Source organism: Malus domestica, chromosome 08 (genome assembly GCF_042453785.1).
Source record: "Malus domestica chromosome 08, GDT2T_hap1".
Classification (NCBI taxonomy): domain Eukaryota; kingdom Viridiplantae; phylum Streptophyta; class Magnoliopsida; order Rosales; family Rosaceae; genus Malus; species Malus domestica.
Window position 1 is genome coordinate 12,230,532 of NC_091668.1, and position 13,756 is coordinate 12,244,287.

Sequence of the window (13,756 nt, forward strand, 5' to 3'; positions counted from 1 at the left end):
AAAAATTGAAAAAAACAAACATTAAGAGATCATGTAATGAAACAAAACTTTTCAATGGTTATAAAACGAAAAATCACGATTTAACGGTTATTTTAACTCCGATTTTGATGATTTTTTACAGCTACACTCCTTGACCCTATATGAATACAATGAATGAACTCGATCTTCAATTTAAAATATTTACAATAGTGGATACCATAAAATCTTATGTTATACTTAATGAAAGTATGAATAAACTCTTAAGTGTTAGTGAATCTATATATTAAATTAAATTTAAAAATTTGATTAGAACTGTATAAATGTTTTTTTTATTAAGCTCTTATTTTCGAGTGTAGATGTAGTACTTAAACGATAAATGTGTTTTAATGTTTTGAAGTAATATTTATGTGACAATGTGTGGTATGTGCAAATTTAAGAAAAAAATATATTTTTCTTAACGGGTCTTAACGGGTCATAACGGGTCGGGTCACTTTACCCGTTGGGTAAAGTGACCCGACCTGTTAAGGACCCGTTAAGATAACAGGTGTGACACGACACGACCCGTTAAGATAACAGGTGTTACACGAAAACGACACGAACACGACAGACACGACCTGTTTGCCAGGCCTACTTTAGAGTAACGTTAAGGACACATCGTATTATCAACATCTCATTACCCTTAAATATATTATTAAAGATTAAGTACTTAAAGCTCCTTAAATTTTTTGTGTCATTTTAAATTGATCTTAATATTTTTTAACATTCTAAATAAGGACCTAACGTATTAGAAATGTCACATCTATTAAGCCAAGTTAAAAATTCGTTAAATGAACTAGGACTTACTTTGTCTCTACAATCAATAGAAGGTCATGGAAGCATATAACATTCACCAACTAACAATCATCACCCCCCCCATTAGGCCATTATCTCCAAACACAACGTAGCTCCACCTTACAACTCAAGCCGCCAACATTGAAAAGAAGATCATAAAGGTTGCTAAACTGGTGTCGACTACCATGATGCGGCCACCACCATCTTCATTGCTCGCAAAGAAGAACTGAAAGTTTTATGAGCCGAGTTCCGACGAATGAGGAAATTACATGAGGAAAAACAAACTCCTTGAAATCCTATCTGAATTCTTAACTCCCTTCTTTGTTAGGAGATAGCTCTCTTGATATAATTTCAATGTGGGTCCATTTTCAATTCAATTCAATACATGTTTGATCATTGAGTTGTATAATTTATAATCTATGTTTGAAATTTAGATTTTTGAGGCAACTAATATTAATGTTGATCATGATATACCCAGTTGGTGGGTTTTGAATATAATGTATGTTTGGAAAATTAACCAGGGCTTAACAGATGCGACATTCAATAGGTTATGTATTTGTTCAGAATGTTTGAAAATGTTGAGACAAATTTAAAATGAGATTAAAAAGTTGAGGGTAAATTAATGTGATATTCCTGATATTTTTCTTTTTCTAATTGATGTCTTAATTTCTCTCAAATTTCATGTTTTACTTGTGAGCATTTTTTTTTCATTTTTTAATACGATGATGTTTATCCATTCTTTATCTTGAATCTTGATAACCTTTTTGGTTTGTATGGCTCAACGTTCTGTCCTTTCACTATCTCGATAATGATCTGATTAATTTGTTTTTGTATGACTCTGTTCCCACAATGTGCTCCTAGCTTATGTATATTCCTGACGTTCTATCCATGATAATGCGTTCCTAGCTTGCAGAACTACAAACCGGAGAACAAAAAACATACCCCCTTTCGATAAATCTTAAAAACGATAAGATTTGAATTAAAGACCTTACTTTCGCAGATGTCGCGTCTTATAATGTAAAGTGCTTATGCCAATTACAATCATTGAGATAGAAGGCTATAAATGTGCCCTGTTATCTTGAACACACAGTAGACACTAGGCAGGCACCGATGACCAGGGAAAGGGATCCGGACCGATGAACAGGCAAAGGATTCGGAGAGAATTCTTTCCTTCTAATCCACCACATTGGATTAAGAGGAAGGGATCCGAAGAAGATCTCTTTCCCAATGACACTAGATCGTTGTCATGGAAAAAATGAAAAACTCTGCCCTTCTTCACAATCACATGCTGCCTGTCCTGTTTCCTTTGTTTCTTACTGTTGTCCCAAACGAGAAAGTTTTGTATGTCGAGAATACAATTTGGTACACCTTGTTGAGAGTGTTTGATTCAACCAACTTGACAAACGGCCACACGCACTCCACGTCACCCAATTGTTGTCCACGTGTAGGCTTGAAAATCCGCCACACGTGCGGGGGCGTGTTGAGAGTTGTCCCACATTGATGAGGGACAAGGTTTGCTATGTGCTTTATGATCTTGAGTTACTTCTCATATTGCCAATTGGTTTTATAGTGAAATCTCAATTTCATCACACCTGTCATATTTTAAGTAGGATTTTTTTTATGTATCTATAACTTGTATTATGACACTTTTTTTTCTTCAAAGTATTATGACACTTAATGTATTAAGCCGTGTTTTTAACATAGTGAGAAATCTCTTTTAGAAAACCTAAAGAGTTAAAGAGGATGACATAGCGACTGTGACAAACGTTCGTAGTTGAACCAACTTTCTCGCCCTCGATATGTTAACGCTTCATTAGAAGTGTTTTTATTAAAAACACGTTTGACATTTTATTTATAAAAAAAAACATTTAAAGTGCTTTTTGAAAAAGCATGTCCGAATGCTTTTCTAAATGTACTTCTATGACTTTAGAAATGGATTTGGATCCCATCCGGATCTAAATTGTGGGGATCCTACGGATCCTTACATCTTAACCGTTTATCGTAAATTGTGCAGTCAAAAATCATTTTGAATTTTTTTATTTAAAATTAAATACAAATAGTACCTAACAAAAATTGACCGCACCATGTACGATGAACTACTATGATGTAAGGATTCTTAGGATCCCCAAAAAGAAGATCCAGAAAAGATCCTCATCGTTTAAAACACTTTTAACCTTTTTCAGAAGCAGCTTGATTGGATAGCTGCATTGATCTCATTTTGCAATGCATGAATCCTTCAATTCCCACTTTTCACTTTTGTAACGCTAAAACTTATATATGTGCGCGTGGATGATTGTTAGCCAAATGTACATAAGTTTGACATGCATAATCAAACTATTAATGTTGTTACACTCATGCAACTACAATGGCATGTAGATTGTCAACCATTAATGTATATATAAAATCTTACCGACGTAATCGAGTATCTTCAAGACTCATTTGCACGTACGGTTGAAAGTTGCGTCTGAATGTGATGCAAGTGTCAACTGTTAAGTATCTAGGTCTAATTATCTAGGTTGAAACACGCGTTATCTAGGTCGAAACACGCATTATCGACTTTTAATAGGTTCATCATGAGACTCGTACGCATCAACGGTTAAAAGTTATCTACGATCATAAACAACCGTCATTAGCTGAGCTCAAACTCTTAATTATGTTTCCTCACTATAAATCCTCCCAAAATTATCGTATCTTTACAACACACACCCAGCTTAGCCCCCCCTAAAGTGGTGTCAAAAACTTGATCAAGTCCAAGATGAGCGTTAAAATGGGAAACCACCCCAAATTAACGGTGTCTATGTTTGGACTGATCCAGTTTCACACAGATGTAATAAACACATGCGCTCATCACTTCCAGTAAATCTAGTTTTTTTACCCCTAACTGCCGCTCCTCGTACACTTGGAGTACAGTGAAAACCGAAGATTTACCTAATCAGTGGCACTGAGCTTTTTTTACTTTCACCCTGGAGAATTTGATCAGTTTTCCACCTCCAAACCCCTCTCTTCTTCTCTGATACCTGCTGAGAAAGCTAGCCCGGAGAAATTGAACCCATTAGATGTGATCTCTTTGCATGTGATGAAGAGAAGAAACATTCACATTTTTGTACTCTCCATTTTCCTCATACCGATCTTATTCCTCGGTGCTGCTGCTGGCGAAGAGCTTCAGATTTCGCACAATGCCGGCCTGAGAGACTCGTTGCGGACGTCACATTACAAGCAAAGGCAGCTCTTGTATTACATTGACCAAGATGGGTCACGAGGTGAGACTGTGACAGTCCCAGACGCCCTTGTTTTTGAAAACTCAAGACTCAGAAGTGCCTACATTGCCCTCCAAGCATGGAAGCAAGCCATGGTCTCGGATCCTCGGGATCAAATATCCAACTGGGTTGGATCCGATGTGTGCAAATACACTGGAGTCTTCTGCGCCCAAGCCCCAGACGACCCGTCGGTCCAAACGGTTGCCGGCATTGATCTAAACCATGCTGACATTGCAGGGTTTCTCCCGGAAGAGCTTGGTCTTCTCTCGGATATTGCATTGTTTCACATCAACTCAAATCGTTTCTGTGGCAAAGTCCCAAAGAGTTTCAACAAGTTGCAGCTGCTTTTCGAGCTTGATCTAAGCAACAACCGCTTTGCTGGGGAATTTCCTGATGTTGTTCTTCAGCTGCCAGCACTAAAATTTCTGGACCTGCGATTCAATGAGTTTGAAGGTGAAGTCCCCAAGGAACTGTTTGATAAGGACCTTGATGCAATCTTCATCAACCACAACAGATTTTCCTTCGAATTGCCAAATAATTTTGGGAACTCGCCGGTCTCAGTCATTGTTCTTGCTAACAATAACTTCCATGGATGTGTACCGGCCAGCCTTGGCAACATGTCCAAGAATTTAAATGAATTGGTGCTCACTAACAATGGGTTCCACTCGTGTTTGCCAAGGGAGATAGGGATGCTAAAGAAAGTGACAGTGTTTGATGTGAGCCATAATCGGTTTGTGGGAGAGTTGCCGAAGGAAATAGTTGAAATGGAAAGCTTGGAGCAGCTGAATGTGGCTCATAACATGCTCAGAGGGACTATACCAGAAGGTGTTTGTGAACTTCAGAATCTGGCAAAATTTAGCATTGAGCACAACTTTTTCACTGTCGAGCCACCAATGTGTTTGAAGTTGAAGGAGTTTGACGACAGCAAGAATTGCTTGCGGAAAAGGCCAAAGCAGAGAACCTTGTTGCAATGCAAATTGGCTTTGTCTAAGAAAGTTGATTGTAGTTCTTTTGGATGCTATCCTTTTGTTCCTCCTTCACCACCATCACCACCACTGCCTCCACCATCACCATCACCGCCTACACCATCACCACCACCGCATCCTCCATCACCACCACTGCCTCGACCATTTCCATCATCGCCTCCACCATCTCCATCGCCTCCACCTCCACCATCACCTTTGCCTCGACCATCACCACCATTGCATCCACCACCGCCTCCACCATCTCCACCACCGCCTTCGCCATCACCTCCACCTCCATCACCATCACCGCCTCCACCACCACCACCACCGCCTTCACCATCACCACCACCACATCCACCATCACCGCCACCACCTCTGCCATCACCTCTGCCTCCATCACCATCACCGCCTCCACCATCACCACCACCACATCCACCATCACCGCCACCACCTTTGCCATCACCTCTACCTCCATCACCATCACCGCCTCCACGATCACCATCACCGCCTCCACCATCACCACCACCGCATCCTCCGCCATCTCCATCGCTTCCTCCACCATCTCCATTGCCTCCCCCACCATCTCCACCACTTTCACCACCATTAATATCACCTCCGCCTCCATCACCATCACCACCACTGCATCCACCATCACCACCACTGCCTCCGCCATCTCCATCACTTCAGCCACCATCACCACCACAGCCTCATCCTCCTCTTCCTCCACCTCCACCATCCTCACCTCCTTGCCTTCCCTCACCACCACCCCCTCCACCATGCCCTCATCAGAATTCACCACCACCTCCACTACCTTCTCCCCCACCACCTCTACATTCTCCCCCACCAACACCACATTCTCATCCTTCGCCGCCTTCACCACTTCCTTCACCTCCATCGCCACCACCATGTGTGCTAACTTCTCCGCCGCCTCCATCCCCACCACCATGTGTGTCATCTTCTCTGCCTTCGCCTTCACCTTCACCTTCACCACCAACTCCAGTAAATGATAGCCTGTTAAATTGAAGAACCCTCCTACCCTTCACCTCCACCACCACCATATTATTAGTGATTCCTTCCGTTTCTTCTCTACCTTCCAGACAGCTTTGAGACCAATACACTAAACTCCCACAACTCTGAAAAGCATTTCAACTTTTGAAATAATTGCCAAGTCTTTATCTCTACCACTGCAACCAAAGAACACAAAAGAATGCCATCAACTATCAAGTTACATGGTGAAGGTGAACACAAGAAGAACAAGGAGACAATGCACACGGAGGGTTATTCTTTTTTCTTCTTATTTTATCTTTTCAAGTTGTTATGGATTGTTTTTTTTTAAGTAGATAATAAGTTGGAAGATGTAGTACTAGGCTACTTGGAATGTAATTACAAAGATCTCTAGATTCATAATTCTGTTATATTAAGAGCTTTCTTTTACTTATATTTCGATCTAAATGTATTATGCAATGATGGATATTGGATTGAAAATGCTTACAAATCTTTAGGAAAAGTTAGGTCTCAATATTACCTTCTCCATTGATCTGCTTCAATATCCATGAATCAGAACAAGCAACCATAGAATCTTTGTTCCATCTTCGCTGCAGGCAGAAGAAAGTCACCAATCTTCATTTCATTTAAGAAAGGAAAAATAGAACGGATAATCTAAATAACAATTGAAAAATCAAACTCTAGTGAGAAAGGCTCAATACTTGAAAGCTAAATTTAAAACTGATAGCAGAAATGAGAAGCACGAATGCCAAAGAATTTCAAAGCTCACTGAGGCAAAAAGCGTGAATTGTACTTTGAGTCTTACCATGAGCCGTATCGAAGACCATTACTTCAAAGCATCATGTATGTGAGCATCTCCATTTTGATGGCCTAATCAATCAAGATGAGGAAAAAGTACATTGTCTGTTACATGTGAATTAATCTCTGAAGTTAAAGGCTGGAGCAAACCACTATTAGACAATACTTCCAAGGCTTTAATGTCCTGTTGCAAACGGGTCGCATGTAAAATGGCATGATCAAGAACTAGAGGATCATCTGGGATATTTTGAAGAAGAGTAAGCAAGGTCTGCCGATAAACTTGAGCAGCCAATAATGGTCTTGCAACCTGCCGATCTTTACATGAGATCGCTACCTTGATGACATGCTTACAGAGATTTCCCAGCCTTGACGAAGGGCAATCACAGAATGAGAATTCCGAACCAGGGTTCCAGATAGTGTATGCCAGGCTTCTGTCCGTTTGTGAGATGACCTTTGCATACTGAAGATTTTGCTCATCTAGTATGACATCAACATCTAGGATCTGCAATGCCTGATACCAAGCATTCGTTGAAAAAGACTTGTCCCTCAAATTTTCAAAATACCCAGTCTCCATGCTATATTGGTCTAACCAATACGAAGAGTGAAATTCAGTTGTGAGTGTGTGTATCAACCAGTCGACTCTCAACCAGGAATTCGCATATTGTTCATTGAAAAGCTTGGATTTCAACCTCGCATGATAGGACTCAATTGCAGCATTTGGCTCTGGACTGGCCACAGGAAGAGACCTTATGCAATTCACCCACAACTCTGGACAGCAAGGGCATATACAAATTCAATGTTTGGGATAACAACATGATAGCTTAAAATATTCGAAAGGGCCATTGTAATGGTTATTGGTCACAATATCTATCACATCAATTTCATTTTGTGACCTTATCACATTTCAGTATTCATGTGACCACACAGTTTATACTTCGCGTGTCAACTACCTAACAGGCCACAATACCATCCTCTCACTGGGTTTGAAACCAGCCGTGTAAAATGCAAAGCATAAAAAATTATATCAAACAGAGTTGAAACACAAAAACCAGCAGTCTCAGGCAGCATTGGCCGTTTGACAGAAAACACGTACTTGGGCCTCACTCCTGAGTAAGAGCAAAGATGTTTTCTTTTATGCATAAAGATCAGGCACAGAAAGGAAAATACCTAAATTTGGTAACCATCGCCTCTTAAAATAATCCATAAAGGCACATTGATCAACAAATACTTGCATAAACTCCTCAACTGCATCCATAGCATTCGACCCACTCCTTGTGCTATACAAAAGCCAGCCTAACTGCTTAAATACCTCTCGCTGCACATCAAAGTTGCAGCATGTCTTTAAAATCCGTCTTATCCAAGAATGCCGAGCATGCCAGATACATAATAAGACCCGGCATTGGAAAGCCTCCCTGGAATAAAGAAAATAATCCCAGTGTAAATTCAGTTCAGTGTAAAAACAAACTCTATGAGAAACCTGCAAAGCAACTCCCCCCTCCCAAAACTAATGATATTACCTTAATATAGAAATCTCAAAGGAAGGATCATCCACTAAAAAGGAATCGGGTCTCCATCCTGGGTCCTTCGTTCGGACTCTTTCAGCCAGTGGCCCAATCCACTTGTGGATATCTTGACTGATGAAAGAGGAGGTAATGATCCAAGCAACTGGTATGGCATTCCGAGATGGGTTGAAAACAAGTAATGTACACAACGGATACTGTTAAGAGGGGCCAAAAATCACAATAAGGATATGACATCTAATAGCAGGGGTAAAAAATCAGGTATTATGTCATCAATTATATGCATGACAGCTAACAACATGAAAGAAAAGGATCACAGCAAGTAACTATAAATCAAGATACCTTAAGTTTTTTTAAACCAAATGTTGAATGGACAGCTATGTAATTATTATGTCCATACTGGAGCATCTGTTGCAGCTGCCAATCTGTCTGTATCCCTAAAACAAATGGCTCTGAAACAGAGTTATCTTGAAAGTAGAAAACATGCTTGCGATGGCGTTGAACCCACATCTTTATACTGCATCCATCATTTGGATGTAACTGAGGAGAAGAATTACGAATCCCCCTTTCCATGTTTCGAACATCGTTGCGACTTAGAAAATCATCACGGTTATGAGGTCCACCATGCCCCTCGACCAGCTCCATGTGATGCTGAATTATATTGTCCAAAGGAATTCCAACATAAAGCATAGACATCACTTTCTGGCGTTGCTCCTCTGATATTCGTGGAGCATACATGGCTCTCGTTCCCATAGCATCCTGATCAAGTATACCATGGCATGGAGATCCTGACTTATCTACATGATTTCTCTGGTTATAGATGATGAGAGCAAGGAGTGGCCGGGTATATAACCGCTTTACAGTGAAATGGCATAGGCAGCCTCTCATCATGTGACGCCTTCCAGGCCTGCTTCCCTTTCCGGATGCGGGCTTTGTACTAGAACCATCCATCAGACCAGATTCATTCTCTCGGTAGTCTTCAGGACCATATGAACACCAGTATCTGATGAATCACCATATACAAAATTACGTGTCTTAGGTTTATGTTGATGATCACTTAATGCTTTTAATTTAATGGTATACGGTTGCAGCTACCTATGTTTGCAGTGGATTCAATAGTTAACATTCCAGATTATTGCACTCAAAAAAAAAAAAAGTTCCTGAATATAAATTTTCTGAAAGTTATAACTAATGATTTTAAATTTGAAATGAATTCCTAATTTTGCAAGTGTTGTACAAGCTGTTCGCAACTAGGCAGATATTAGTGCAGCAAATCAAGCGGCCATTTTCAACACGGTTAAAGGAATAGTGAACTCCAACACACAAGACAACAGAAACAACATACAGTGTATATTCAAGATAACCGTCAACCCTTGGCTTGCTGATGCTCCCCTCAGGTCTCTTCCTTCTTGACTCGACGCGGAAGCTGGCAGGGCATTCAGCATTTGAAGATTCTCCTTTTACAAAATCACCCACCCTAGCAAATGGGATTAGGGCAATATCATCGCCGCCTTGGCGACCGCCTTCCACTTTCACCCACTTAATATGAGTAGCAGAAAACTCGGCACACGGAGGATCTTGTACCGGAAGGTTTAGAATGTCCTCCATTCTTGCCATCTGTGTAATAAAATGAAAACCCAAGTCATAATTCTTCTAATTTTAATATCTTATGCAGCACAAAATTCAACCTAAGAGTTTTAAATAACTGGTCTGTGTTGGTTTCCAAATTCCAATATTCCCAATCTCATATGCTGCCTCTTTACTCAATCTAAACATGCAAAACAGCAAAGCTAAGAAATTTAAAAGCTACTTGAGATTACCATCTAAAAGTGCTTCTAATTGAAGCCAAAAGCACAAAAGAACTTCAAAGACTGAAAAAGTAAAAGCTGTTCAACAAAAATTTACCTTGTGTTCATGGCCCTTCATGCTTCTCCAACTAGCTCAAAAAATGTAAATTCTGAAACTTTTACTCTGCAAGTAATAATTTTCAAAGTTTAAACTTTACTCAAAACGAAAAGAAGAAAATTGGGCAGCTTTAGAAAGAGGAAGACCAGAGAGCAGCAGGTAAAATGCAAAAAAGTTACAGCTTACAGAAGTGAAAAATCCGGGAGGGGAATAAAAGCAATTGAATCTAAATTAAAAGTAGTAAATATGAAGAGGGTAATTTACCTCTAGGGTCTGCATTCGAATGGGAAGCCATGGGAGGAGAGTGATTCAAGGTCTTCCATGTTTTTCAGCGGAGTGGAGCTTTTGCTTTCTGGGATCAATTATCAGAGATCAGGCAAAGCTGTTAATTTACCAGAATGACCTCGGTTTTCCCACCTCTATTTCCTTAGCTTGTTGGGCTAGCAATTTGGGTCCAGCCCAAGGAAACACGTTGGCCCATAAGATTCGTAGACTATCCAAGTCCGAAATGTTAGTGCCATTTTGGAAAATGCCGGGGAAGCTCACGTCATGGTTAGGGATGGGCAACGGTTATGGCGGACGGGTAGCCGTAGTTATTTACCTATAACTGTTTATGTTCATACCCGCATAACCGTTTATCCGTTGGGTAATTGCCTAAACGGTTATACCGTACCCATAACCGTTTATAAACGGTTAACCATACCCATAACCGCATACCTATTTAACCGTAACCGTTTAATACCCGTTTACCCATTTACCCTTTTTAACCCGTTTATCTTTTTCTTTTCTTTTTTACCATTTACTCATTTTTCACCCGTCTACATGTTTTTTAACAACTTGAAAACTAAAAAAAAATTGTCATAGTTTTCTTTTTTTTTGACAATTAAACACCATTATAGATTCATCATACATTTCCATATTTTAATTTTTTAAGTCCTTATATCATTCCAATAATTGAAATAATAGTTTACAGACGATATTTTTAACTGTTACGAAATGAATGTAATATAATATTTGTTAAGTATTCTTCGGTTACGAAAACTGTTTAGAAGATAGTATTCTTGGGTTATTTAACCCATAATGTAAAGTATTAACATAATATATATAATGAGCTACATTATATTATAATTAGCTATATAAACCATGCACTATAGTCAATAGCATTGATCTAAGTTTTGTTCGATAGAGAACATGGTTAGGAGAAGGATTACACTTGTTGACCATGAATCATGTCTTTTCGGCAACAATCAAAAGATGCAGCATTCAAATTTAAGAGATGTGATTGTTGGGTTAAGAACACAACTTCTCATCCCTGGTCAAACAACCACACACACATATATATATATATATATATATATTTAAAATATTCAACATTACATATATAAAATAAATGGGTAAACGGTTATCTGTTTATAATCGCGGTTAATACCCATAACCACCAATTTAAATTTCACGGGTAAACGGTTATACCCATAACCGTTTATTTATCTAAACGGTTACCCATAACCGTAACTGTAAAGTTTAAATGGGCGGGTAATCGTGGTTACCCATAACCGCAAGTATTTTGCCCATCTAGTCATGGTATAAGGGCAACACTCATCTCCATTCTTGTGGTAGAGGGTTGCTTGCTCCTTTTATTAATGTTGGTGATGTACTCTTTTTTTTGTCAATAGATAGACTTTATTGCATATTGGAAAATGCCAGGTAGAGATAAACAGTTGGGTTAGTACTATCATTTCCCAAAGTGACTAAATTTTGAAAGAAAACTTATATACCATAATCATATTTAGTTTTATTACAACAATAACAACAAAGTTTTATCTTACTAAGTGGGGTCGGCTATATGAATCCTAGAACGTCACTCTGCTGAGTTTTGAGCAAAGTCTTCCATAAGCTCCGAGTACTGTCTTTCCTTATAGTCTCTTTCCAAATCTTCCTATGTCTTTCTCTACCTCTTTTTACATGAGTCTCTGTCTCATAAACACATTTTCTAACCGGAGAATCGATAGATCTTCGTTTATCATGTCCAAACCACTTTAACCGATTTTCTCTCATCTTATCTTCAATTGCGACGACTCCTATATGGATTTCCTCTCATCTTACCTCAAGTGAGAGTAAGATGACTAGTGCATGGATGACCAGCGCATGTACATGGGCTTGGTTCATGGGATTCGCGCAAGGTATATATCTTGTCAGAACTTTGTTTATTTTTTTTGTCCTAACCATTAATTAAAATTATTTGAATGTTTTTTTTTATTAAAATTTAAAGTTTTGAAATCATTTTTAATAGTTTCCCTAAAATAAGGCATCATCATTCATCAACAAAAACAAAGTAAAACATGCAAATGTTGTAAAATTAGTGGGATGAATGCCCACATGCATTTGGCAAAAGATGAGAAGACCTTAGAATAGTGAATTAATAGTGGAGGTGTGATATTGTCAAAAGGAGCAATGATTTCCCTTATTTGTATATCATGGATGTGGTGCTATAAATAGAGCACTCCGTGTGTTATCAAAATACACACTGCGAAAGAAAGAACTAAAAAAATAATATCAGTATCTCTCAATCCCTCTCTTTATCTGTCATCCTTTTTGTGTTATAGCTACTAAAGTTATAGTGTGATATTTTGCATCCACTTAGTTCATGTCCCTAACAAAGGTTATTTCTCTAACTTTTGTCTATTTATAACAGAAAACTCTTTACTTGCTCATATATATTGGTCCTTCATGAGTCATGACTCCCTTTATAGCGAGAGGGAGGATTTATTTTCTTAATGATGTGCCTTTTTTGCGGGCAGATGTGTTTGATCTCTTAATGTACACCTATAAGATTCCCTTCTTTCTGCTTGTGCAGATCTAAGAATATCCCATTCGTAAGTTGGTCCGTTCAGCTCCAAAATTTAACAGGAAATAACTCATAATCGAACGTTTACATTAACATCGGCATCTAGGCGAGAGGAAGAACTGATTTTATTAATTTTGGTGATGCACTATTTAGACAAACTTTATTGAAAATAATTATAATCGGACGTTTACGTTAACGTCGGCATCTAGGATGTTGAAAGGTCATATCAGCTTTCAAAACGACCCCATTTGAGTTCTGAATCGTTTGGCCCTTGCGCAGAGTCAGTGACCCTTCGTGGGCAGTATAGTGACCCTTTTGGCTAATATATTCGCATGATGTTAAGAAAGGGAGAGAAAAGGAATATATATACATTATACAATCCACCACAAATGATCTCTTCCCCAGATAAAGAATCCAGTCAACTACTAAAGTCTAACCAATTTGATGCTTCATTGATTTCCAGTTTCGTGTACCACATCTCCATTCCCTAATTAATACACTTTGACTTTTGCTAACTTTGGAGTTGCTTTGTACTATTTTTGAGTAGAGCGATAGCGTTAAGGGATCAAATAGTTAGTTGTTAGGAGAAGATAAATTGATAGAGATTGAAATCACAGGCACAAATAAGGTAATGAGCATTACTACTATTTT

General features: G+C 38.8%; 2 protein-coding genes across 3 annotated transcripts; one reads left to right on the forward strand and one right to left on the reverse strand.

Moving 5' to 3' along the window:
* The first annotated feature begins 3,192 nt into the window (after positions 1 to 3,192).
* LOC103421249 (leucine-rich repeat extensin-like protein 4) lies at positions 3,193 to 6,539 on the forward strand. Its single transcript, XM_008359275.4, has one exon. It carries the CDS (start codon positions 3,887 to 3,889, stop codon positions 6,053 to 6,055), a length of 2,169 nt encoding a protein of 722 aa, XP_008357497.4. The 5' UTR covers positions 3,193 to 3,886; the 3' UTR covers positions 6,056 to 6,539.
* On the reverse strand, positions 5,887 to 10,636 carry LOC103441391 (uncharacterized). 2 transcript variants are annotated; one of them, XM_029107037.2, is made up of 9 exons: positions 10,525 to 10,636; positions 10,261 to 10,326; positions 9,701 to 9,972; positions 8,698 to 9,358; positions 8,353 to 8,552; positions 8,003 to 8,247; positions 6,843 to 7,603; positions 6,558 to 6,622; positions 5,887 to 6,216 (listed from the first exon to the last, which is right to left on the reverse strand). In XM_029107037.2, exons 2-7 carry the CDS (start codon positions 10,279 to 10,281, stop codon positions 6,912 to 6,914), a joined length of 2,091 nt encoding a protein of 696 aa, XP_028962870.2. In that variant the 5' UTR covers positions 10,282 to 10,326; positions 10,525 to 10,636; the 3' UTR covers positions 5,887 to 6,216; positions 6,558 to 6,622; positions 6,843 to 6,911. The 2 variants fall into 2 exon arrangements, with proteins under 2 accessions (XP_028962870.2, XP_028962869.2); XM_029107036.2 differs by having other exon boundaries at positions 6,558 to 6,627.
* Between the last annotated feature and the right edge of the window lie 3,120 nt (positions 10,637 to 13,756).

Bases quoted from the DNA above. Each gene is read 5' to 3' on its own strand.
- LOC103421249 (XM_008359275.4), top strand. From the start codon at position 3,887: ATGAAGAGAAGAAACATTCACATTTTTGTACTCTCCATTTTCCTCATA.
- LOC103441391 (XM_029107037.2), bottom strand. From the start codon at position 10,281: ATGAAGGGCCATGAACACAAG. The intron at 8,248-8,352 runs GTAATATCATTA...TCTTTATTCCAG, and splicing joins TTTGAGATTTCTATATTAAG to GGAGGCTTTCCAATGCCGGG. The intron at 7,604-8,002 runs GTATTTTCCTTT...CTTGCTGTCCAG, and splicing joins GCGATGGTTACCAAATTTAG to AGTTGTGGGTGAATTGCATA.